At 57.2% G+C, this 20,600-nt stretch overlaps 1 protein-coding gene across 1 annotated transcript; it reads left to right on the top strand.

Moving 5' to 3' along the window:
- The first annotated feature begins 869 nt into the window (after positions 1–869).
- On the top strand, positions 870–4,983 carry SNAI1 (snail family transcriptional repressor 1). Its single transcript, XM_064674229.1, has 3 exons — positions 870–1,264; positions 1,943–2,446; positions 3,577–4,983. The coding sequence occupies exons 1-3, from the start codon at positions 1,186–1,188 to the stop codon at positions 3,756–3,758; spliced, it is 765 nt and encodes a 254-aa protein (XP_064530299.1). The 5' UTR covers positions 870–1,185; the 3' UTR covers positions 3,759–4,983.
- Positions 4,984–20,600: the final 15,617 nt, after the last annotated feature.

The raw sequence follows: 20,600 nt of genomic DNA, 5'->3' as shown, positions 1-20,600 counted from the left end.
TGAGTCACAAGTGGCCCAGCACACGGTGCTTTTCCGAGTGGCAGGGCCAGAGGAGGCATTCCCAGCAGGACCTGTTCCTCCTCCTCCTGCAGCCTTGCCGCCAGCAGCTGTCTTGGCCTGGACCTGAGTGCTGCTCCTGCAGCAGGTGGCTGGACCCGTGCCCTGAGCCCTTCCAGCAGGGAAACCCCCACGTGAGCCAGAGGGATGGGATAAGCTGGAAGCCTGGGCTGAGCTTTCTAACTGCCAGGCTTGGGGGACTGGTATAGCTCTGCTCACCACTGCCCCAGCACCTGCTAGCAAGGCCTGGACACCTTCCCGTGGGCACACGTTTCCTGGGAAGGGGGAAGCCAAACAGAGCGCGTGCCTCAACAGGGCTGTTTGACCCACACTGCCCGTGGGAAGGAGTCAGGTGAAGGCAGGAGGGAAGAGAACAGAGGGCAGCTTGCTGGGCGGTTGCTGCTCGAAACCTTCCCTGCATGTCTGGACAGGTGCTCCTGACCCCTGCCAGAGGGAGGGAGTCACCGAGGGCCGTGCGGGATCCATCCTGCTCCTCTGCAAGTCATTGCCTCTTCCCGGATGATTATTAACCTTTATTAACCTGTGGCGAAGCCTGCTCTCTGCCGGACTGTGTCCCAGCGGGGCAGGGCGGAGGCTCGTCCCAACCTGCACCGCAGTCCCCAGCCGTGGGGCATGGGAAGGACAGGCAAACGTGGGGGGCCCGGGAATCCCCCCTGAGCACAGCACCTTCCTCAGCCCCGCCGCGTCCGGCCTGCCTGGACCGGGCATGGGCCGTGGATCAGCCGCACGGCTCTTTGCCCGCTTCCCTCCGGAGCACCGGCCGGACCCGCGGGGAGCGCGGCACGGGGAAACACTTCGGAGGGAAGCCGGGAACGGCCCGTTGCATCTGGATCAGCACCAGCGTTCGTACTCCGGCACCGGGCGGGCGACGCGCCCGCCCCGCGGGAGCAGCCCCCGGGTCCTTCCCCAAGGCTCGGCTCGGCCCCCGGCGGCGGCAGGACCAACACCTGCCCGGTGCCCGCCCCGTCCCGCCCGGGCCATTGGCTGCGGCCCCCGGGGGCGGCCCCGCACCGCCCTCCCCGCCCCGCGCCGCCCCCCCGGCCCCGCGCACATATCAGCGGGCGCGGCAGCGCGGCGGCCCCGCGGCGGCGGCTCCGGGGCTGCAAGATGCCGCGCTCCTTCCTGGTGAAGAAGCACTTCTCGGCCAGCAAGAAGCCCAACTACAGCGAGCTGGAGAGCCAGGCCGGTGCGTGGACGGGCTGTGCACGTGGGGCGTTCCGCGGGGTGGGGTGGGGGCTCCTGTGCGGAATCTTCCTAAGGCTCCACACGGGAACGGGCTGGGATTGACCGACTTTTCGCAGGGTTGCGGAGCTGTGGGACTTTGGGGGGTGGGTGTTGTTGTGGTTTTTTTTTCAATTTTGTGCACGTCGCATGGGGTTGGGTGCGGGATCCTTCGTGTCCGGGATGCTGAGCCGCTTCCTGCTGTCCCGGGATGCTGAGCCGCTTCCTGGTACCCTGGGCTGGGCGGAGGCACGGGGGACTCCCTCGCGGGTTGGGCATGGGTGAGTTGGGAGCTTCCCGTGCCGGGAATCAGCAGGGGCATGGGGTCCCCTTCGCCCCATCCCTCGCGGCTGGGCGGGCAGGGGCGCGGGCCCTCGTGATGTGAGGTCGGTCCTCTTTGCCCCGGGGCGGGCTGTTGGCTCTGGGCTTCCATGGGGCGGGCTGGGATTCCTTTGCCCCTCTGACTCCGGAGTGCGGCGCGGGTCTCTCACGGATGGGCTGGGATCGGGTCCCACTGAGCCTTCCACGGGTGGGCTGGGCACCCCGCGCCCCTGGGCGTGGAGCCCGCGGCGGTGGGTCGGGGCCCCTCGCTGCTGTTCCTACCCGAGCCGCGGGCCCCACTGACCGCTGCCGCCTCCCGCAGTGCTGGCCGCCCCGCTGCTGTACGAGACGTGCCCTCTGCCCGTCATCCCCCCGCCCGAGGTGCTCGGTCCCGGCGCCTACTACCCGCCGGTGGTGTGGGATGCGGGGCTGCTCTCCAGCCTGTTCCCGGGCGGCCCGGGCAGCGAGGCGGCGGGAGGCGCGACCCCCGCCCTGGACCTGACGGCGCTCTCCAGCGAGGAGGATGAAGGCAAGAGCTCGGGGCCCCCCAGCCCGGCCTCGGCCCCCGCTGCCGCCGAGCGCTTCCGCTGCGCCCAGTGTGCCAAAGCGTACTCCACTTTCGCCGGGCTCTCCAAGCACAAGCAATTGCACTGCGACGCCCAGGCCAGGAAATCTTTCAGCTGCAAATACTGCGAGAAGGAGTATGTGAGCCTGGGGGCTCTCAAGATGCACATCCGGAGCCACACGCTGCCCTGCGTCTGCAAGATGTGCGGGAAGGCCTTCTCTCGGCCCTGGCTGCTGCAGGGCCACATCCGGACACACACCGGTAAGGTCCCCTCTTCTCCCTCTCCCTCCCTCCCTTATCGCCTCCCGCTTCCCTGCTCCGCTGCCCCCAGCGAATCGGCGGGCCGGCTGTTATCTGGGAAGATAAGGGCTTCCCAGACCCCCTTGGCACATCTCTCTAAAATGTCCTTTAAATATCCTCTTGGCTGAAACCGAGCGCAGGGTCAAGGCCCAGCCTGTAAACCTGTGCAGCTGCAGTGCCTCCCCGGAGCTGGCCCATTGGCCGCAGTGCGACAGCACACGCTTCACCATGATTCCATAAACGAGCTGTGAGACTGCTGGAGCCCTCCTGGCCAGGGCAGAGCCCCAGTCCCGGCTGCCCACCGCTGGCAGCGATGAGCCCGGCTCCAAGCACGCCCGCTGCCGAGATGTGCAAGCCTGGGCGAGGCCTGTGGGCAGGTGCTGGAGGCACCTGTTGGCGCGGCTCCGGGTGCCGCAGCTGCAGCCCACCCCGCTGCCCCGACAATGCATCTCCCGAGCATCCTTTGTGGGGCTGCGGGACAGTGTAATTGTGACTTGGCACTGATTTCACACCCTCTTAACGTGCTAAAGATGATGGCTGAAGGAAGCCGGGTAGACTTGATTGTGCTTTCCAAATTGAGCATACACATTTGTTTCCTCCAAAAGAGTCTTTCTGGGAGGAATTCGCCCTGGCCAGGCTTTTCAATGCGAGCTGGGCAGGAGAAGGGGGAGCGCGGAGGAAATAGCTCCACTCACCCTGGGCTGGCGCCTCGCAGCCGCTGCCTGCTATGATATAATTAACACACAGCGCTTGGCTTTCCTGCCTCGCTGCAAACTCCTTGCTTGGCTCCGGGCAGGAGACGAGTATCGTGTCTTCGTTTGTACGTGCAACAGCCTTGCTGCTTGCAGATGTTTCCAGCATTAATTTTCCGTGGTTCACAGGAGAGATTTTTCTGGGAGTAGGCAATTCCCAAGCCGGCAGTTCTTCCCCGAGCAATGCTGTACATACCCGTCTTTCCCTCCGAACAATAACAGCCAGCACTTCTTTTCACTGTGCTCTGCACAAACTTTGGCTAATGAATGGCTCCTTCTTTGATATTCCTCATGTGTTGATGCACTGGTTAATTGGGAGCGTTTCTCTTTGTCCCATAGGTGAAAAGCCCTTTTCCTGTACACACTGCAATCGCGCCTTTGCTGACCGCTCTAATCTCCGCGCCCACCTGCAGACCCATTCAGATGTAAAGAAGTACCAGTGCAAAACCTGCTCCCGGACTTTCTCCCGCATGTCGCTGCTCCACAAGCACGAGGAGACAGGCTGCTCCGGCTCTCGCTGAGGACTGGACTCCACTCCCCCGGCCTCTCGCATCACAAATACCTATATTATAACTAGTTTCTGTAGGAGTTAGATTCCTCCATCGCCGTTGCAGTGTGCACCGGGCTGAACGCAGCTCCTCTGGCCCTTGAGACCCTCACACTCCTCGCTCGGTGCCTCCAGTGCAATCCAAGAGCATGATCACAGAATAACCTGAGTTGGAAAGGATCCATCAGGATCATCGAGTCCAGCTTGTGGCCCCACGCAGGACACCCCAATAATCACACACCACGTGCCTGAGAGAATTGTCCAAATGCTTCTTGAACTCAGACAGGCTTGGTGCTTTGACCACTTCTCCCATCCTGGCGTCTGGGGATGCAGGACTGGACTCAGTGGCAAGTGTGGGTGGCAAATCAAGTGTGTGAAACTCGGGGGCACCATCCTGAGCCTGCCCTGCTGCTGCCACAGCCCCTCAGCAGGTGCCCCCTCTTGCCAGAGGCACCTTTCAGGGCTGGACCTGCACCCTGGCCCCACGCCGGTACCTAACACTGCAACCATGTAGCTTGGGGGGTTGGGGTTTTTCTGTTGGTGGGGGTTTTTTTGTTTGGTTTGGTTTGGTTTTTGGGGGGTTTTTTTGTTTGTTTTTTTTTTTTTTTAACATCGTAACCACTTGGTAACTTCTAAAAACCAATATTTTTTTAATGAAGGACAAAACGTTGCCTCCCCCCCCCACCCCGAGTGTATATACACTGCCTGTAGAAGGTGTAACTATGCAATAATACAGTATCCCAGTAGTTGTGAAGCAGCTGCTTCTCCCCAGCACAATGACAATTTGCAATGCCTGCGAGATTAACAGTGTCCATGAAAGGCAGGGGTAGCCATTTCAAACCCCAGCCCTGTTTACAGAGCAGCTATGCACTCAAGCACCTGTTAATATGACTCTTAACAACTGCTTTTCAAGAGAACTGTGACTAATAGCAGGCACTTGTCAGCTGATACAATGGTGGCCTGTCCCAAGGCTGCCCATCGACAGGTGTGTGCCAAAAGCCCTATTTATGGGTATTGACAGGTGCCTCCTGAATGCATCTTTCTTTGGACATTGTTTTCATGGAATCATTACAAAGAGGATGTTTACATTTCAAAGGTACACTGGTATTTATATTTTTGTGCCACAATTTTGTAATGATGAAACTTTTTATATAATTATATACAGTTTATTGATATTCAATAAAATGGTTAATTTATAATAGGGTTTTGTGGGTGCCTGGGGTGAATGTGCAGTTGTGAGGGGGCAGTGCTCTGGGGACCAGGGGGCTGGGCTCAGCTCTCCTTCTACCTGGTGCTCCTGGCCTCTGGCTGCAGGTGACTGGCAAGTGCCATTTGCAGGCAGGGATCTGTGGAGCAGTTGCTTCTCTGGAGAGGAAAAGTCAGGCTGAGTCAGTTCCTGCCAAAGGGCTGGGGCAGCTGTGCAGTGATGTGGGCTGGGGGTGCAGAGGATCTCCCAGGCTCTGTGTGGGAAAGCACAATGGCTTGCCTTGTCCCTCCCAGCCTGCCCAGGTGGGTGCCGGCTTCCTCATGGAACTGCTGGAGCACCTGTAGCCTGTCCCTGTCCCTCAGCACTCTGAGCATGGGGAGCAGGTCTGTGCCCCTGCTGGGATGATGGGACTGCCTCTGGCAGGATCCTGAGCCTCCCCAGAGATGGCTCCAGCACCAGATGCCTCAGGGAGCTGAGCCTCCTGGTGGGTGATCCGATGTGGGTGGTGGGGCAGCAGAGGTGTGTCCATCCTGTTGTCACCAGAGCTCTTCAGCAAGCACAGGTGGGGCTGTCCCTGTGCCTCCATACCTGGGGGGCACCGAGGGGTGGGTCCTCCAAGGGGTCCCCCCTCCATACCTGCCTCCAGGATTTCCATAATGAAACTCCCAATGCCCCAAAGCACCTGCCTTGCAACTTCCCAGCCTCCTACAAATCTGGGGTGCTTCAGGGACAGTGCAGCCAGGCTTGCTGCCTGCCTCCCCCAGGGGATGCAGTTTTGTCCTTCTCCCCCTGCACTTCCTTAGTGCTATCTCCCGGACATTGCTTCCAACCAGGGAATGAAAGCAGGCACCCTGCAGCTCTGATCCCCCTCCAGCCCGTGGGCGTCCAGCTCCCATCGCCTCTCGCAGGGGCTGTTCAGAGCAGGAAGATGTGTGTGGCTGTAAAAGTCAGCAGAGCTGCTGCTTGGCCCTTCTTTAATTAAGAGCTCACCCGGTATAAACTGACTTTCCCAGCCGAGTTGGACTCATTACTCGATTATTAAGCAGGGCAGGAAGTTTTGGGTTTGCTCTTGTGTGTGCTTTTTTCTTCCTTTTCCCAACAGGAAGCGGGGGAGGGGCACTAATTACTTTCAGCTTTCCATCCATAAAATCCTGGAGCCGCAAAAGCAGCTAAATAGTTAAAAAAAAAAAAAAAAGAAGACCAATTTTGAGTACGGACCACCTGCAGAAGCTGGAAAGGAGGATCGAGGAGTGGATACGCTGGGAGCAGCAGCAGCCCCCGGCCGGGGTTGGCTTTGCAGCTCCGACATGTGAGAGCCCCACCAGGGCCCTGCACCGCACCGGCTGTGCCTTCCCCCCGCCCACGTGTGCCATGGCTGTCACCAGATGGGGACCCTGACCCTTTCCCGTGTCATTCAGGCTGTTGCTTCATCCCCGCAGTGGCACACACCGGGGACTCCTGCCAGCTCCCTCTCAATGGGCTTCAACTAATATTGGTCAGGCCGGCGGTGAGAGCTGTGAGAAACCTCCTCCTTAGCAAGCTCTGCTGCTCTCAGTTGTGTTCCTGGCTTTGTCCAGCGCCTGGCTGGGACGCCAGGCTTTTAGAGGGAAGGTATAAACCGGGTGGTGAACAGCCCAGGCTCGACTGACAAATCCCGCTGGCATTCAAACACAAATGCAGCCTTAAAACACTGGAAAAAAGAAATGCTGCCTGCTCTGAATCACAAAAGCTCAGCCCACTGGCACTTGGGTTTCTGCTGCATCTGCTCCCTGCCCTGCCCAGCACCCTGTGCCCTGGGGACACGGCTGCTCAGGTGATGTCCCGCCCCTTTGGCAGTGCCTTGGACCTCCCCAGGTGACGCCCAGGTCTGGACCAGCTGCTGTCCCTTCGCAGGGTGATTGATGTGGCCCAAATCTCTGCTCTTATGACCAGCTGCTCATTTTCTTACTGCAAAAGTATTTCCTATTTCCACCTGAGGGCTGTTGGGGTGAGCAGAGGGCTGGAGACCACGGCCGGGACACTCCTGGATGCAGCTTAAGCCTGCTGCAGACAAGGGTGATCCCCTCTGGCCTTTCTCTGCCCCCGTACACCTTGGGGGCTCTGTGATGGAGAAATGCACCCGAGACTGGGCCTGAGGATGAATTGCAATTGCTTTTTCATTTCCTTTCCTGAAGGAAACCTGCCGAGCAGCATCCCTGGCAGCGGTGCCATGGTCCCCTGCCCTTGGTCCCCTGCGCTTGTCCAGGCAGCCAGTGCTGCACAACGAAGGCTGAAGGGTTCATGGTGAAAACTCAGCAGTTTTTTCGCCCCTCTCCGTTTTAGCGCCGCAGGAACCAAAACGCACCGTAAGGGCGCTGCCGCAGCCCGGCTGTCTCAGCCAGGTAGCGCAGGCTGCAGTTTGGGGGGTGGGAGCCGTGGAGGCGGGGGGGGGGGGGGGGGGACGACACAGCCGGCGATTAACGGAGGAACCATTTGGTGACCACCTTGTGTGACCATCTGTAACAGATTACGGTGTCAGCGCTCGTAAAAGCCGGGATTCAATCAAGCGCCCGGCAGGTAGCGGGGCCCCGCTGGCCGTGCCGCGGTGCCGGGGTGCGGGCGGTGCCGGCTCCGCGCTGCCGCGCTCCCCGGGCGGTGGCACGGCCGCGGCGTCGAGCGTTTGAACTCCGCTCTTTCATTTCCACGGACCTCCACAGGACCTTTAAATGAGCACGCACGTCCCCTCAGCTCCTGGAGCCCTTTCAAAGGCTCCAGGGAAACCACAAAGTGCCTTTTCTTCCCACAGACGACTAGTGTTTTTCCCCCCTCCCTGACCCTACGCAGAATTCAGGGTGTTGGGAAACCCACCCTGCCGTGGGACCCCCTTGGAGCAGAGATACCGGGTTAAAAAGGGCTTTAAGGCTTCCATAACACTGTTTGAAACTGTCCTGTCCTGCCTCTGTTAGCATCTGGAGCATCCCAGAGGGGATGAGAAGGGAAGCGGGAGGATTACAGCCACCTTTGCAAAGGCTAAGCTTCATCTCCTCAGTGATTTGGAGGCTGCAGTTCCCAAAATTGCCTGTTTTACCCCTTTCTGTCCCCATGTCTCCCACGGACAGGCACGAGGTGCACCTGGCCCTTGTGTTGTGAGGGTGAAGAGCAGCTCTGGGGGCCCCCAGAATGTCTCCTCCCACCTCCAGGGCAGTAGAAAGGAAAAAAATTCCACTTTCTTCTCCTGTCATTGCAAAACTGTCTGACAGAAATGTTCTCCTTGTGATTCTGTGATATCCTGGATCCCCCACAACCTACAGAGGAGCATTTCCAGCATTAAAGCGTGCAGTCCCCAGAGATGGCAGCCAAAGCTCAGCCCCTACAAAGTGTAGCAGCCTAATTCTTCTTTTGGTTCTTACCTTACCTAGAAAAAGCTGAACAAACAAACAGAAACCGGGCAGAATCCAGGGAAAGGCCCCTTATTAAAGCCAATCACTGGGTGGCTGTTTCTGATTTGGGGAAGGGAATGATCGGAGCTTCGTGGCAGGGATGGCTCGTGGGGTGATCAGCAGAGGAAACATGGGTTTCCCACTTGAGGTAGCTGGGATGTGGGAGGCCTCGGAAGGTGTGTGAGGTTATTCCTGGCTGGACAAGGGCAGCAGGTGCTGGTGCAGGGCTCAGAGAGCCCCTGTCAACAGGCAGTCCTGGTAAAAGCCCCCATCCATTAACAGCTCGCCATAAGGAACAGGGCTCACAAACAAGCTGCAGGTGTAGCCATTGTTTTTCTGGCTCTGGGCTATTGACATGAGCAATAATCTCAAATTAATCTTTAATCGGATGATGAACTGATAGCGTGAGGCTGGGGAGGTGCGAGTCTTCCCATGGAGACAAAGCACAGCAAACGCAGAGAGAGTGAGCCAGGCAGGCCTGGGGAAGGGACACAAGGCTGGAGGATTAAAATAAGGTGATGTCTCCCTGTGGATGGAGGTGGTCTGGGTTGCAGTATCACTGTGGCCTTGCACCGTCTGTACTCACCTTTCTGGGCACGGCCACGCTGCCAGTGATTGCCTCCCTGCCTGCCCCCAAACCAGTGGGATAAGGGGTGATGCCCACCACAGGGCTGCACCAGCAGAGCATCAACGACCTGCCATAAGGGTGATATGATCGATTTCTTTACCTGAGAATGGACACTTTGGCACAAGGGACACCGGTGGATGCACAGGAGTGACCTGTGTCCTCCCCACCAGCCTGCACCGACCGCTCTACAAGAGCAACGCTGTGCTGTAACTTATTGGATATCTGCCTAGAAAATCATCAGAAAGTATTTTAAATCCAGCATAACATACATATTTATGGATCACCTTCTGTTTTACTGGGCTCCCTAAAAGCAATGCGAGGCCTGTTTTACTTTTCCCAATAAAAAGGCTTACGTTTCACATGGAGGAGATTGGCGGCTCCCGAGCTAATTAGTCCGGGTTCCCCTCCACCTCCGCATTTTCCACGCAGGGTTATGCTGGCGACACTTTGTCTGTGGCTGCTCCGGGAGGACGGTGCTGCACATTGAGCCTCCTTTGCCTCGATGTGCTGGAGGCAGAGCAGGGCAAGGCGAGGAAGTGGCGGTGTGTCACGGCACGGAGTCATGGCCCGTTATAAAGAGCTTCAAGGGCCTGCATTATGTCATTACTCAATTAGCCTGTTGGTAATAGCACTTCATTAGAGAGACAGTTCCTATTCACTGGCCCTAATCCACTTTCTAAAGCCAGAGCTGGAGCCATTGATCGCTTTTCCCGCTTTCCTGATGAGGCAGAAAGTGGGTTTGGAGAGTGGCCCTGCAGAGGGCAGGGGCGGAAGCAATACTACCACCATGGACAGGGCAGCCCCCTGCCACCCTAAAATCAAGCACCCAGCACCGGCAGCTCAGGTATGCCAGGGAGGGGCAGAGCACCTGCCCTTCTCACCAACCTCAGAAATCAGGCTGTTAATAAGGGAACAAGTGAGTTTTGGTGTCAAAGCATTGGTGACCACAGCACATGACCTCTCCTCACCCAGCCAGCTATGATGGCTAAACTGGTGCCAGGATGGTCCTGAGGGACTGGCCGTGGGGACGGGCACTGCCTGCCCAGCCCGTGCAGTCCACAGAAAGAAAAGCTACTCATCTTATTTCTTTTTTTCTTTCCTTCCCCCACACACTCTGTGACACGCAGTGCTTGGTGGAAACCGAAGCAGGGTAGGAAGTGGCGCGAGAGCCGCGCGCAGGAAACTGATGTGTGTCAGGAGAGGGTGTCACCCCAGGACCGCAGGACGAGCGACTGGCACTGGAGCTGCAACTCACCGAGGAGAGGGGCAGGAAGAGACAGAGCCCTCCCTCTGTCTATAAAGGTATCTGCTGCCATTCGAGGTGGTGACAGAGCAAACGCAGAGGTGCAGGGAGCTCCCAGCCAGCGCAGAGGTGCCCAGCCAGGGTAACACCACAGTGCTGGGAAGTGTTCCCTGTGTCCCACCCATCCAGTTGGCTTCAAAGCCTGTGTGCTGCTGCAGGGACCTCGTCCCCCAGATACCTCCACCACAATGGTCAGAGCATCCTCAGATATGGCCCTATAGTTTGGGGTCTCAACCTGCCTGACAGAAGTTATTTTAGGCCAAAAGAAGTACTGGGGTAGGAAAGTTTACTGCCCTGGTTATGGCAGCTGCTGTCTGTGATCAATACTATCCAAATTTCTTGCCCTAAACCTCACTTTACAGCAATAGCTTTCCATCATCCCTTACACAGAGCTGGAGGGTAGCAACGTGGGGCCCACATTTGCTGGAAAAAATCATAGCTGCTGGTACTTGTGACTCAGGTGAGGACCTGAAGGCCAGTTTTTGAATGCATACACTGTGGTAAATGGAAATGGTTTCCTTCAAATGGTCTTCAGAGCATCTCAGGAGCCAACACAGCAACTGGCACGTGCCTGAGAGGCAGAGACTGCGGTCCTTGCCAGCTGCAGGGGTGGAAGGGAAGGCTGGAGTGTCACACACCATCACCCATCGGAAACTTCAAATCTTCCGCAATTTAAGCAAACACCTTGTTTTCATTCAAACCCTTTTGCCATTTCATACTGCTGGCTACTTCTCTCTGAAAGGAAATAGCTGTCCCATAAATAAAGGGTGGTGGGAGGGAGCGTGGGGGAGGCTGTGAGTGCAGATGCAGGAAGCTTTTCCCGGCATGCTCCAGCTCCTGGCTGGAGGATAACATCAGCAAGCAGAGGGGCAGAGAGGGTCCGTGGCACAGATGTGTGCCAAGGAGCCACTTGCACATGGGGCACCCCCAGCCTTCCTCTCCTCACCCTCCGAGCATCCTCCCCATGAGCATCCTCCCTAGCGTGGCAGGGTGTGCTGAGAGCAACCCCCATGGGGAGCCCCTGCCAAGGTTGGGCTTGGGCTCCTGGGTGCTGGAGCTGTTCCCCACAGCACCTGGAGCCTTGGATGGGAGACACCTGCAAAGCCACAATGTGGCACCGAGCAAGGGCAGGTTGGCAGAGCAGAGAACAGCTGGGTGGGTGCAGGTATCACATTCTGATACTGGCTCTGCACCCTTGGTCAGGGCACATCACCTCCACATGCACTCTTTTCCATGCACAGTGAGGAATATCATACCACAGCGGCAGCTGTAAGGAGGTCTCTGAGCCCCGTGGCAGGGAGCTGGTGTATCCAGCAGACAAGCCAAAAGCCTGCTTGTGTACATGCATTTCGGGTGCCCCCTCGGTCCCCACTGGCGAGGCCAGCACTGCTCAGTGCTGCTGGGGCAGCCAGCCCTGTTCCTCCCCGACGGGAGAGTCGGCAGCTGAAGGGCTCATCCTGCAGCCACCGGTCCCTGCTTTCCATCAAGGAGACCCGGCACAGATCAAAGCGCTCTGAGGTTTTCCTTGTGCAGCTGAAGTGCTCTCAGAGGGTGATGTGCTGCTGTCAGCAGCCCCCAGCCACAGGGACGGCGGGGTTATCCCCGCCCTACCCCACCACAGCCACCTTCTTGCCCCTCATCCTGGCACTTGGGGACCCTTGGCAACCCCTGGCACTGATCTCTGCTGGGTGGGTTTGCAGCACAGCCAGGGTTTGCGGTGCTCCCTGCCCATTGCCAAGGAAAGACTTGACAATTTCTTGCTTGGCATCACCCCTGTTTGCCTGGGGACAGGGGTGACGACAGCACTGGCACAGCAGTGGGAACTGTCACAGTGTGGGAGCTGGGGGTATTATGGTGTGGGACCCCTCCTGGGGAGCATGAAGTGCTTGGACACTGTTATCACCAAGTGTCAGGGAAAACACTGCGATGAGACAGAAAGAAGGAAAATAATAATGGCTAATGCTTCCAAAAGTAATTTGGGAAGCCTCAATTTAGAAAGCCAAAATTGAGCTCCCTTGAAGAGACAGTTTTCCAGAGGCTTCTCCAAAATGTCTGGAGGAGTCATGCATTGTCTGGCACCAGCAGCATTTGCCATTTCTAGGACCTGTGGCTGGGAAGTGATAGTTAAGATTCCTGCCTGGCGCTGGGGCTGCCCATCACCGCACACGAGGAGCCGTCTCGCAAACCCGCCGGCTTTCGGGTGGGTCGGGCTGTGCCAGCGACACCATGTCAGTGCTACCCCGGGCTTGGGATGTTACCATGAGCAAGCTTTCCCAAAATAGTCCCTGGCACCCCTCCATGCTGCTGTGCCGGGCCAAGTGTCTCTGAGACTTGCTTCCAGCTTCCCCATGGCCCCAGTGGGAAGTAGAGCGTCTCTCCCTCTGCACTGCCTTGGCCCCCCTCTTCCCTGCTCCCCCTGACTGGGGCAGGGCCCCCTGTCCCCCTGCTGCTGCCCAGCTCTCCTGATACCTCGCTGAAGCAGCCTGTGTACATAAAATTAGCACCCTTGCAGGAGGCTGCCAGGGAAACCTGCCCTGGGAGGCTGCAATGGGAAGCAGATGCTCCATGATTAAGCCCACATGTGCAGGGCAGCACCATCCTCGAGCAGGGCCATGGTGCCCAGGCCAGAGATGGAGAGCACGTGCCCAGGAAAAGGCTGCTTTGGGCAGGAATGGCTCAGGCTGGGAGCTGGCAGAGGGGTTGGATGGAGCGTGGCCAGGGGTGGGAAAGGCTGGCAGGATGGAGCCAAGGAAGCTGTTGCTGTGCCTCCATGAGGGATGCTCAGGGTGGAAACGGTCTCAAACCAACGCAGCTCCCCAGTGGCAATGCCTCACACTTGCAGGAGTCAAGCTGGACTTTTTGACTCCCTCAGGCTGAGAGAACTGGGTGAGACAAGGGCCAGGAGCTTCAACCCGCCAGCTCACGCTGCTGGGCATGAAGCCCTGGAGGACAGGAAGGTGAGGAGAGTCATCCCCAGAGCAGCTCCAGCACAGCATCTGCATCCAATGCCATTTGAAGCCCCCTTGTAGGAACAAGCATCCAGCTCCACCAGCAGCTCAACTCCCCAGACCTGCCCCTCCACGCAGCCCCGGTCACCAAAATGTTGTATCTTTTCCCTACAGCAAGGGATGCAGCAGAGTTCCAAAGTCCAGGGGCCAGTGACCCTGCCCGGGCCTCTCCGCACGGCCGTGTCGGGAGGTGCAGAGGGAAGACGTGGGTTCACTCTCTGCAGCCAAAAGCCCTGCACGACCAAGCTGTGTAACCTGAGCACCATTTCCTAGATAAGATCTAGGCAAGGGGGGGGCAGTTTGCAAGGTCAGGTCGCAGGGGGTTCACTGACCCCTCTGAACACCAGCCCAGGACCCCAGCACCAGCGGGTGAAGGAGGGTGCTCGTAGGTGTTGCCGGCTTTGATTCTTTTCTTCCCTTTCTTGGTTTTGTCCCGGAAGGGGGGAAGTCCCCACTTATCTCCTGCTCTCTCCAACCTCCCCTGTGTGGTTTCTCCAGCCTTGAAAGAAGGGATGGCCATTTCTGTTTCTTCTCAAGGCATTTTTCCACCCACCCTCTCTGGCCCTGGTGGGAATTGTCAGCTTTGAGATAACGAGAAGGATGAATTGTCATACAGGATGTTGCACGAAGCCCAAGTGCTATTTGCAGGCAATTTTAATAAGTAATAATAAGGAGAGAGAACTCCAAAGGAAGTAACCTGGTACAGCAGACAAGGCAGATTTATCAAGGCAGGGAGGAAATACTCCCCAGAAATGAATCTGGCATGAGTTCCTGCACACCAGTCCCACGATCCTGTCTGCCACCACAGGCAACTCTTATCTGAAACAGTCCAGTGTTTAAAATAGACTGGAAAATAAATAGTCTTGCAGCATGACTGATCCTCCAGAGCCTGCAGTTCATCCCAGCAGCATTTACAGTTTTCTCTGGAGTGTTTCCGACATGTACTTCAAGGCCTTCCAACTCTTTTCTCCTCCCCTGCCTGTGACATTAATGAACCTTAAGGGATTCTTAAAGCACGTTTTATGTGGATGTATTTTTAAGCAGGAGAAAGAGAGAGCAGTTCCCAGCCCGGGGTGGACGGAGAGTGGCTTTGCGAGGCGCACTCCAAACAGGAATCCATCAAGCGCCAGGGCTAAGTGTTGCTGCAGCAGCTCTGCGAGTGTGAAGTTGTTTAATGTTCATTGTTCACAGCTGTGTCACCCTAATAGAGTATTTTATTGTTTTTCCAGTTGTACTTAAAACCATCATTCATTATCCTGCCCAGCCAGCGAGTCCCTCACCTTTAATTGATGACACCAGACAAAATTCCTGGACAAAGTTTCCAGTGTCTCCACCATGGCTGGGACTGGCTCCCTGCCACCCCCGACCCTGCCAGCGGGGTTCAGCCCCTGCGGGTGACCTGGAGATGAGGGGGACACGGCCCTGGGAGGTGTGGTCCCCCGTGGTGTGGGGCAGCAGGGGCTGTGGCAGCAGACCCAGCACGGGGCACTGGGTGTACCAGGGCACTGGGACATGAGCTCAGGCAGAGACTGCCCGGGGAGCCAGGGGTGCCACAAGCCCCTCGCTGTGGGGGAGGACAGCCTGGGTGGCAGTGAAGCCCATGGGGCCACCCCTGCCTGCCTGGACAGCGGGGTGCCCACAGACACTGCCTTGCTCGGGCTGAGCCAGCAGTGGAGGCAGAGTTGGGGCCCCAACAGCCCCAGTGCTGCCCAGCTCCAGCAGTAGTGTTGCCTCACACGGGTACCTGGCTGGGTCTAACAGCCCCCAAATGCACCTTTTTGGCCAGCAGAGCCATCTCCCCATATTTTCCCCCCACATTAGGCTGGCCTGTCCTACATCCTACCCTGAGCCACCCCAATGCCTGCCTGCCCACGGGCCCCTATGTATGTTCACATGTGACAACCAACTGCAGTGGCCAACTACATTTGCTGGAGAACAGCCCCTTTGGCAGGCAGGAAAGTCTCCCTGCTCTGTGTAAGGCCTGACAGACTCTCTACAGTAGTTAAAAAGGACAGCATTAAAGAAAAAGAACTTAAACAACCCCAAAGTGAAGGGCCTGTAATTTATTTACTCCCCTCAATGAATGCTGGTTGCAAATCACTGTGTAAAAATAACTCCTTTCTCCAACTTTTGATCTCTGATATTCCTGTATTTCCCTGGAGAAAATGTAAATCTATGAACTTATTACTAATGTTTCCTGTCCCTGACAGTGGAGCCAGTTGATATTTTACTTGAGAAGCTGGAGAGAAAAAAAAAAAGTAGCATAGGCTTAATGACTGCAGACTGTTTCCAATCTTAGTTTCACTTTTCAGATGGAGAGTTTCCATCTTACAACAGGGAGAGGGAGATTTTTAAATAAAACATGATTTAACTTTAGCCAAACTTCCTCCTAGTGTTTATGCTTTTGGCTCGGGGTTTGATCCAGTTAAAGCTGGTTCCCTTTGAAGCAGCCCCGGCTCATCACCGCGCACCGTCACGACGGCTTGGAAATTGTCTGTTCCGCTTCTGGATCCGAATTCCCCATCCTCTGGCTGCCTCGCTCTGCTCCTGCCTAGCCCTGCCTCGGGGAGCAGCACCTGGCTCCTGCTCACCTCTGCAGACACCAGGCAGGGGGTGTGATGGTGTGATGGCACCTGCACTCACTGGGCAACCCCTCGGCTTGGTGCTGTGGCATTCGGCTTGGCCATACAAAGCCTGGCTTTAAAAAGCAGCTCCATATCACCACTGCCCTGACCATGGTCCTTTGGTAGCCCTAAAGCCACATCCAGGAGTGGCTAGTGGGGAGGTGGGGGGCAGGAATTCAGAGGTCCAAAAAATGTTTGGGAACTTTCTGAATTGTCTCATTTTGGTGTGTCCTCCCAAAAAACTAAACATGTTTCTAATTCACAGCAGACTTGGCTTGGAAACCTTAGCTCTTTAGAGGGAGGCTCTGCTCAGCCCGCTGCACTCTTGCCCAGGTACAGCACAATCTCTGTGAGGTTTTTCAGGTTTTTTCCTAATTCAGAACAAAAAAAAAATCCCCAGGAAACTCTCAGAGCAGAGGGAGATAAGTTCCTGGCAGCAGCAGTGCCGGGAGTATGGCTGCAGGCAGGCAGCACAAGCCTGGCTTCTGAGAAAATGGCCCCTTCAGCTTCTCCCTCTTGTCCCCATCCTGCAGAGCCTGGTCAGAGCTGGGAGCCCTCCGAGTCCTGGGATGGCTGGAATCGAAGGGGACCCCCAGCTCCTCTCCTGTGGCTCTGCCCACACCTGCAGTGCCCTGCCCTTTGAGGCTGCCTGTCCCTGGTCCCTGCCCTGCTCAGCCCCCTCCAGGCTGGCATGTGGGTGTCTGGGGGCGCAGGGGGATGGAGAAGCAGAGGCAGCCGGAGCCCTGCCGCTGGCCGGAGCGGGAGCAGACCTGACGCCAGGCGTGGAACCGCCTCCCGCAGGAGCAATTCAGGCACTGTTTCAATGTCAGCCAAAACACAGGGAATAAAAGGAACTTTAATGGGGTCTAAGTTGAGCTGTGCACCCTGGAGGATTCCCGGCTGCCTCTGTTCGTGTCAGATAAATAGCCCTGTGACTGCGGTAATGTTTAACATCCCCTCTCATTATCTCACTGGCATCCCGGGCTCCTGCAGGGACTGCAGCCAGGCCCTGGCCACGTCTTCCCCCAGTCCCCATCCCATTTGCCGGGCTGCAGCAGCACCGACACAGCCATCCCACCACATCTGGGGGCATGTTAGGAGATAGTTGGAAATACCGTGCTTTTATTTTCATTTCCCTTCATCGTAACTACAGCTCGGCACAAACCCACTTCCCAGCCATGGCCATCCCACGTGGGCAGTGCCACAGCAGTTCCGGCAGCACCCACGTGCTGCTGCAGCACACACAGGGTCCGGCAGCACCCACAGGGTCCGGCAGCACCCATGGCCACCCCTCACCAGCTGCACTGCTCTGCCTGGGTTATTGCATTGCTGGAGGCAATGGGAAGCCAGCACTTCTCTCCCCTCAAGCATGAACAGCCACTTGTGTGTCTCAGAACAACTCCACAGCCACAGGGGCTGCTTTTAAGACAAACACATCAACTGCGGAGCTCCACAGCAAATGAGCAATTAAGTTGCCAGTGCAAAGTTTGTTACAGATGTAACATCTGTCCTCTAATGTCCAGCAGCGGGGCGGGAGCACATGGAGATCTCGCCTGCAGCCTCATCCTCTGGGAGAAACCTTTTTTGTCATCCGGGTCTTTCCTTCGTCCATCCAGTTTCAGGCAGTGTTACAGCACCAGCTGCCCGGTGGGGCTGAGCTGTCAGGATGGCTGAGCAGAGCCAGGGCAGGACACTGGCACAGCCGATCCCCAACAGCAGTGGGGGTGACAGCGGGGGCCACTGAGGCAGAGGCTGCTCTGGTTCCTCTCAGTACCAGCACATCCAGGGGAGCCCATCGATAGTTTTCACCCTCTCGGCAAGTCTCCAGGTGGTTTCCTGGCACTCGGGGGCATGATTAGCTCTCAGCACTTGCCAATGAGCAAATGTCCTTATTGTCACCTCGGTGGGGAGGAGGGGCCAGGCTGGCACTTCGGGCGTGGTGCTGGGGAGGCTTCCTGACCCCGGGTCTGCTTACAGCCTGCTGCATGGCTTGCTTCTCCTTTTGGGCATTTAACACTGTCTGGAAGCTGCATTGAGGGTAGAAGAGGAGACAGACAGACGGACGGGAGTTGCTCTGATGTAAAGCAGGGCTGCGGAAGCGCGAGCGGAGCCCGCGGACGCCCCAGTGAACAGCCCAGCGTGGGGACAGGGTGAGAAGCACGTTTGTGTCATTACTCATGGAGAGGTTGTCAGGGAGGCACAGAGAGGGCCAAATCCCACTGCTGGCTTCACACAGGCGTATCAGGAGGGAGCGCAGCCCGACTGCTGCACCAGGATCCGGCCTCTTCCCGACATGGGAAGTGCAGAGCCAGGGATACTTCATGGCCCCAGGGATGGTGTGGGGTCGGACCTGCTGCAGGGATTTATCACAGCATCCTTGGCCTAAGGGAGAGTGAAGGAGATGGGCAGGGTGACCCCATCCCAGGGAGGATGCACAGACCTGCCAGCCCCACATCATGACCCACAGCTCTGCACACCCCACGCCAGCCAAAGTTTCCTCCACTGATCCTTACATACCTAAATAGGGCAAAGAAGAGAAGGAAAAGCCCAGGGAAGGAAACAGCCTGTCCCCAGCAGCCCTTAGCACACATTTCCTCTGCTGAGGCCAGGAAGGGCTCAAGTGGATGGCAGGCTGTCTCCATGCTGAGTCCCAGAGCTGTGGCTCCTACTCCTATTTTCTACCAGGGAGCCACACTTTGGCATGCAGTGATGCATGAAACACATCATTTTCCTGGCACTACCAGCACCCTTTTTACCGTGTCCACCTGGATCTGCAGTGGGAATAACCAGAGAGGCCCCTCTCCCAAGGCTGCAGGGCTGTGATACACAGCCACACATATGGGTTCATCCCCGAGCCGTGGAGTTCCCTCTAAGGCCATAAAATGAGCCTGGAGCCTGACTCCATCAGTTTGGGATGAGGGTGTGATTTCCCTGGAGGGTGTGGGTGAGTGAGGGGGGTGTCTGGCACACCAGGCCATCACAGGACAATGCCTGGCTGCAGAGGAGCAAGAGCAAAAATTCCCCTTCTGGGTCCCAGAGGTCAGGTGCTGAGGGAAGCAGCACTGTGTGGGTGCACACAGAGTGGGACAGAGCCACAGGAGGCACCGTGCTCATGGCTGGGCCTTTCCCAAATTGCAGAGGGCACCGGGTCTGCAGCCAACAGGTGGCTGCGAGGGGTGACCCCAGTGTGTGGCAGAAGCTCAAGAAGGTGCTGGGGAAGACTCTGGCCATGCTGCCAGCAGCACAGAGAGAAGCTCTGGCACCTGTTTCCAGGGATCAGCCCAGCCCAGATTCTCAGCTCTGGGTATTTGGAGACAGCCCAAAGCTTTGCTTTTGTGCATGTTTGCATCCCAAGTGGGGTAAACCTGGACCCAAACAGCAAAAGCTTTGAATATGCTCTTGGATCTGCATGGATCTCGTAGCCCAGGTCCACCTGCCAAGACCATCTTTACCACCACCACAGGCCTTGATGCAGAGGGTGAGGGACCCCAAGCAGCCTTGCCTACCAGACTTGAGCAGGGTCCTGTCAGGTCCTCAAGACAGCCTTGGAGAACTCTTTGAATTCACTGCTAAACCATCCCAAGCAATTCTTGGACAAACCTAAACTCTCTTTTTGTAAGCATGTAGAGACTGCTGCTTTAACTGGCAAACAAAGGTACACCTCAGCACCAGCCCAGTGTCACAGCTCGGTGCAAAGAGCATCGAGGGGGAACCCAGGATAGTGTTGCACCTGTGAGGAAGCCCCCAGTGCCTTCCCCAATGTACCCCTCTGCCTGAACACAAAGGAGATGATTCATGAATGAGCCCGAGCTCTGGCTGAGCAGGAGAAGGGAATGATTCCTGAGTCACCCACGGGCTGTCCAAAGCAGGGATGGCCAGGGACATGAGTGTCTTGATGTGCTGGTGCTTGGGTTCCTTCCTGCAGCCGCTGCCTCTTCTCTCTGGCTCTTTCTCACCCCATGCCTAAACCCGGGAGCTGCTGCAGCAGGAGCAGAGGAGTCAGGGTCCGTCAGGATGTTTGGGCTAATGCAAAACAAGGCTTTTCACTGGTGCATTAGTCACTTGGAGAACTCATCATTTCACTCACCCTTTGTCAACCCCCAAGGGGGCACAGGGTGCCACAAGTCATCTGAGAGATTTGTATTTTCCCCAAAACAAAATGCTGCCAGTACAGATGGAACTGGAAGCAGTGGGTGAGGAGGGACCCCCTCTGCACCCCAGTCTGGCCGGGGTTTGTCCTTGCCCCACACAGACCTGCTGCTGGGGGCAGGCAATGGAGCCGCGACGCTGACGTGAGCTGGAAAGTTTCCTACATACCAGCATTAGCAGGAATGTTATTTACTGAGCGAGGGAGAGGTCTGACAGAGGAGAAAGGCTCTCGCCCGGCTCTTCCCCATGTATGGATGTGGACCGGTGTTACTCAGCAGGATGCGGCACAGACGGAGGCACCGGCGCGCCGTGGGATGGCTCTCCTCGCAGGAAGCTGGACGTGGGATGGGGGGCACCTCCCGCGCCCCCGAGCTGCCGGCTGGGCTTTGGGGCAGAAAAGCACCATTCGGTCCCTCTGAGGGACTGCTTGCCCTGAGCTGTGTCAGGGCTGCTCCCTGGGACCCCTCCGGCTCAGGCA

Source organism: Pseudopipra pipra, chromosome 17 (assembly GCF_036250125.1).
Source record: "Pseudopipra pipra isolate bDixPip1 chromosome 17, bDixPip1.hap1, whole genome shotgun sequence".
Lineage (NCBI taxonomy): Eukaryota > Metazoa > Chordata > Aves > Passeriformes > Pipridae > Pseudopipra > Pseudopipra pipra.
Note: the sequence above shows the minus strand (reverse complement) of the source record. Positions and strands in the feature narration are given on the sequence as shown.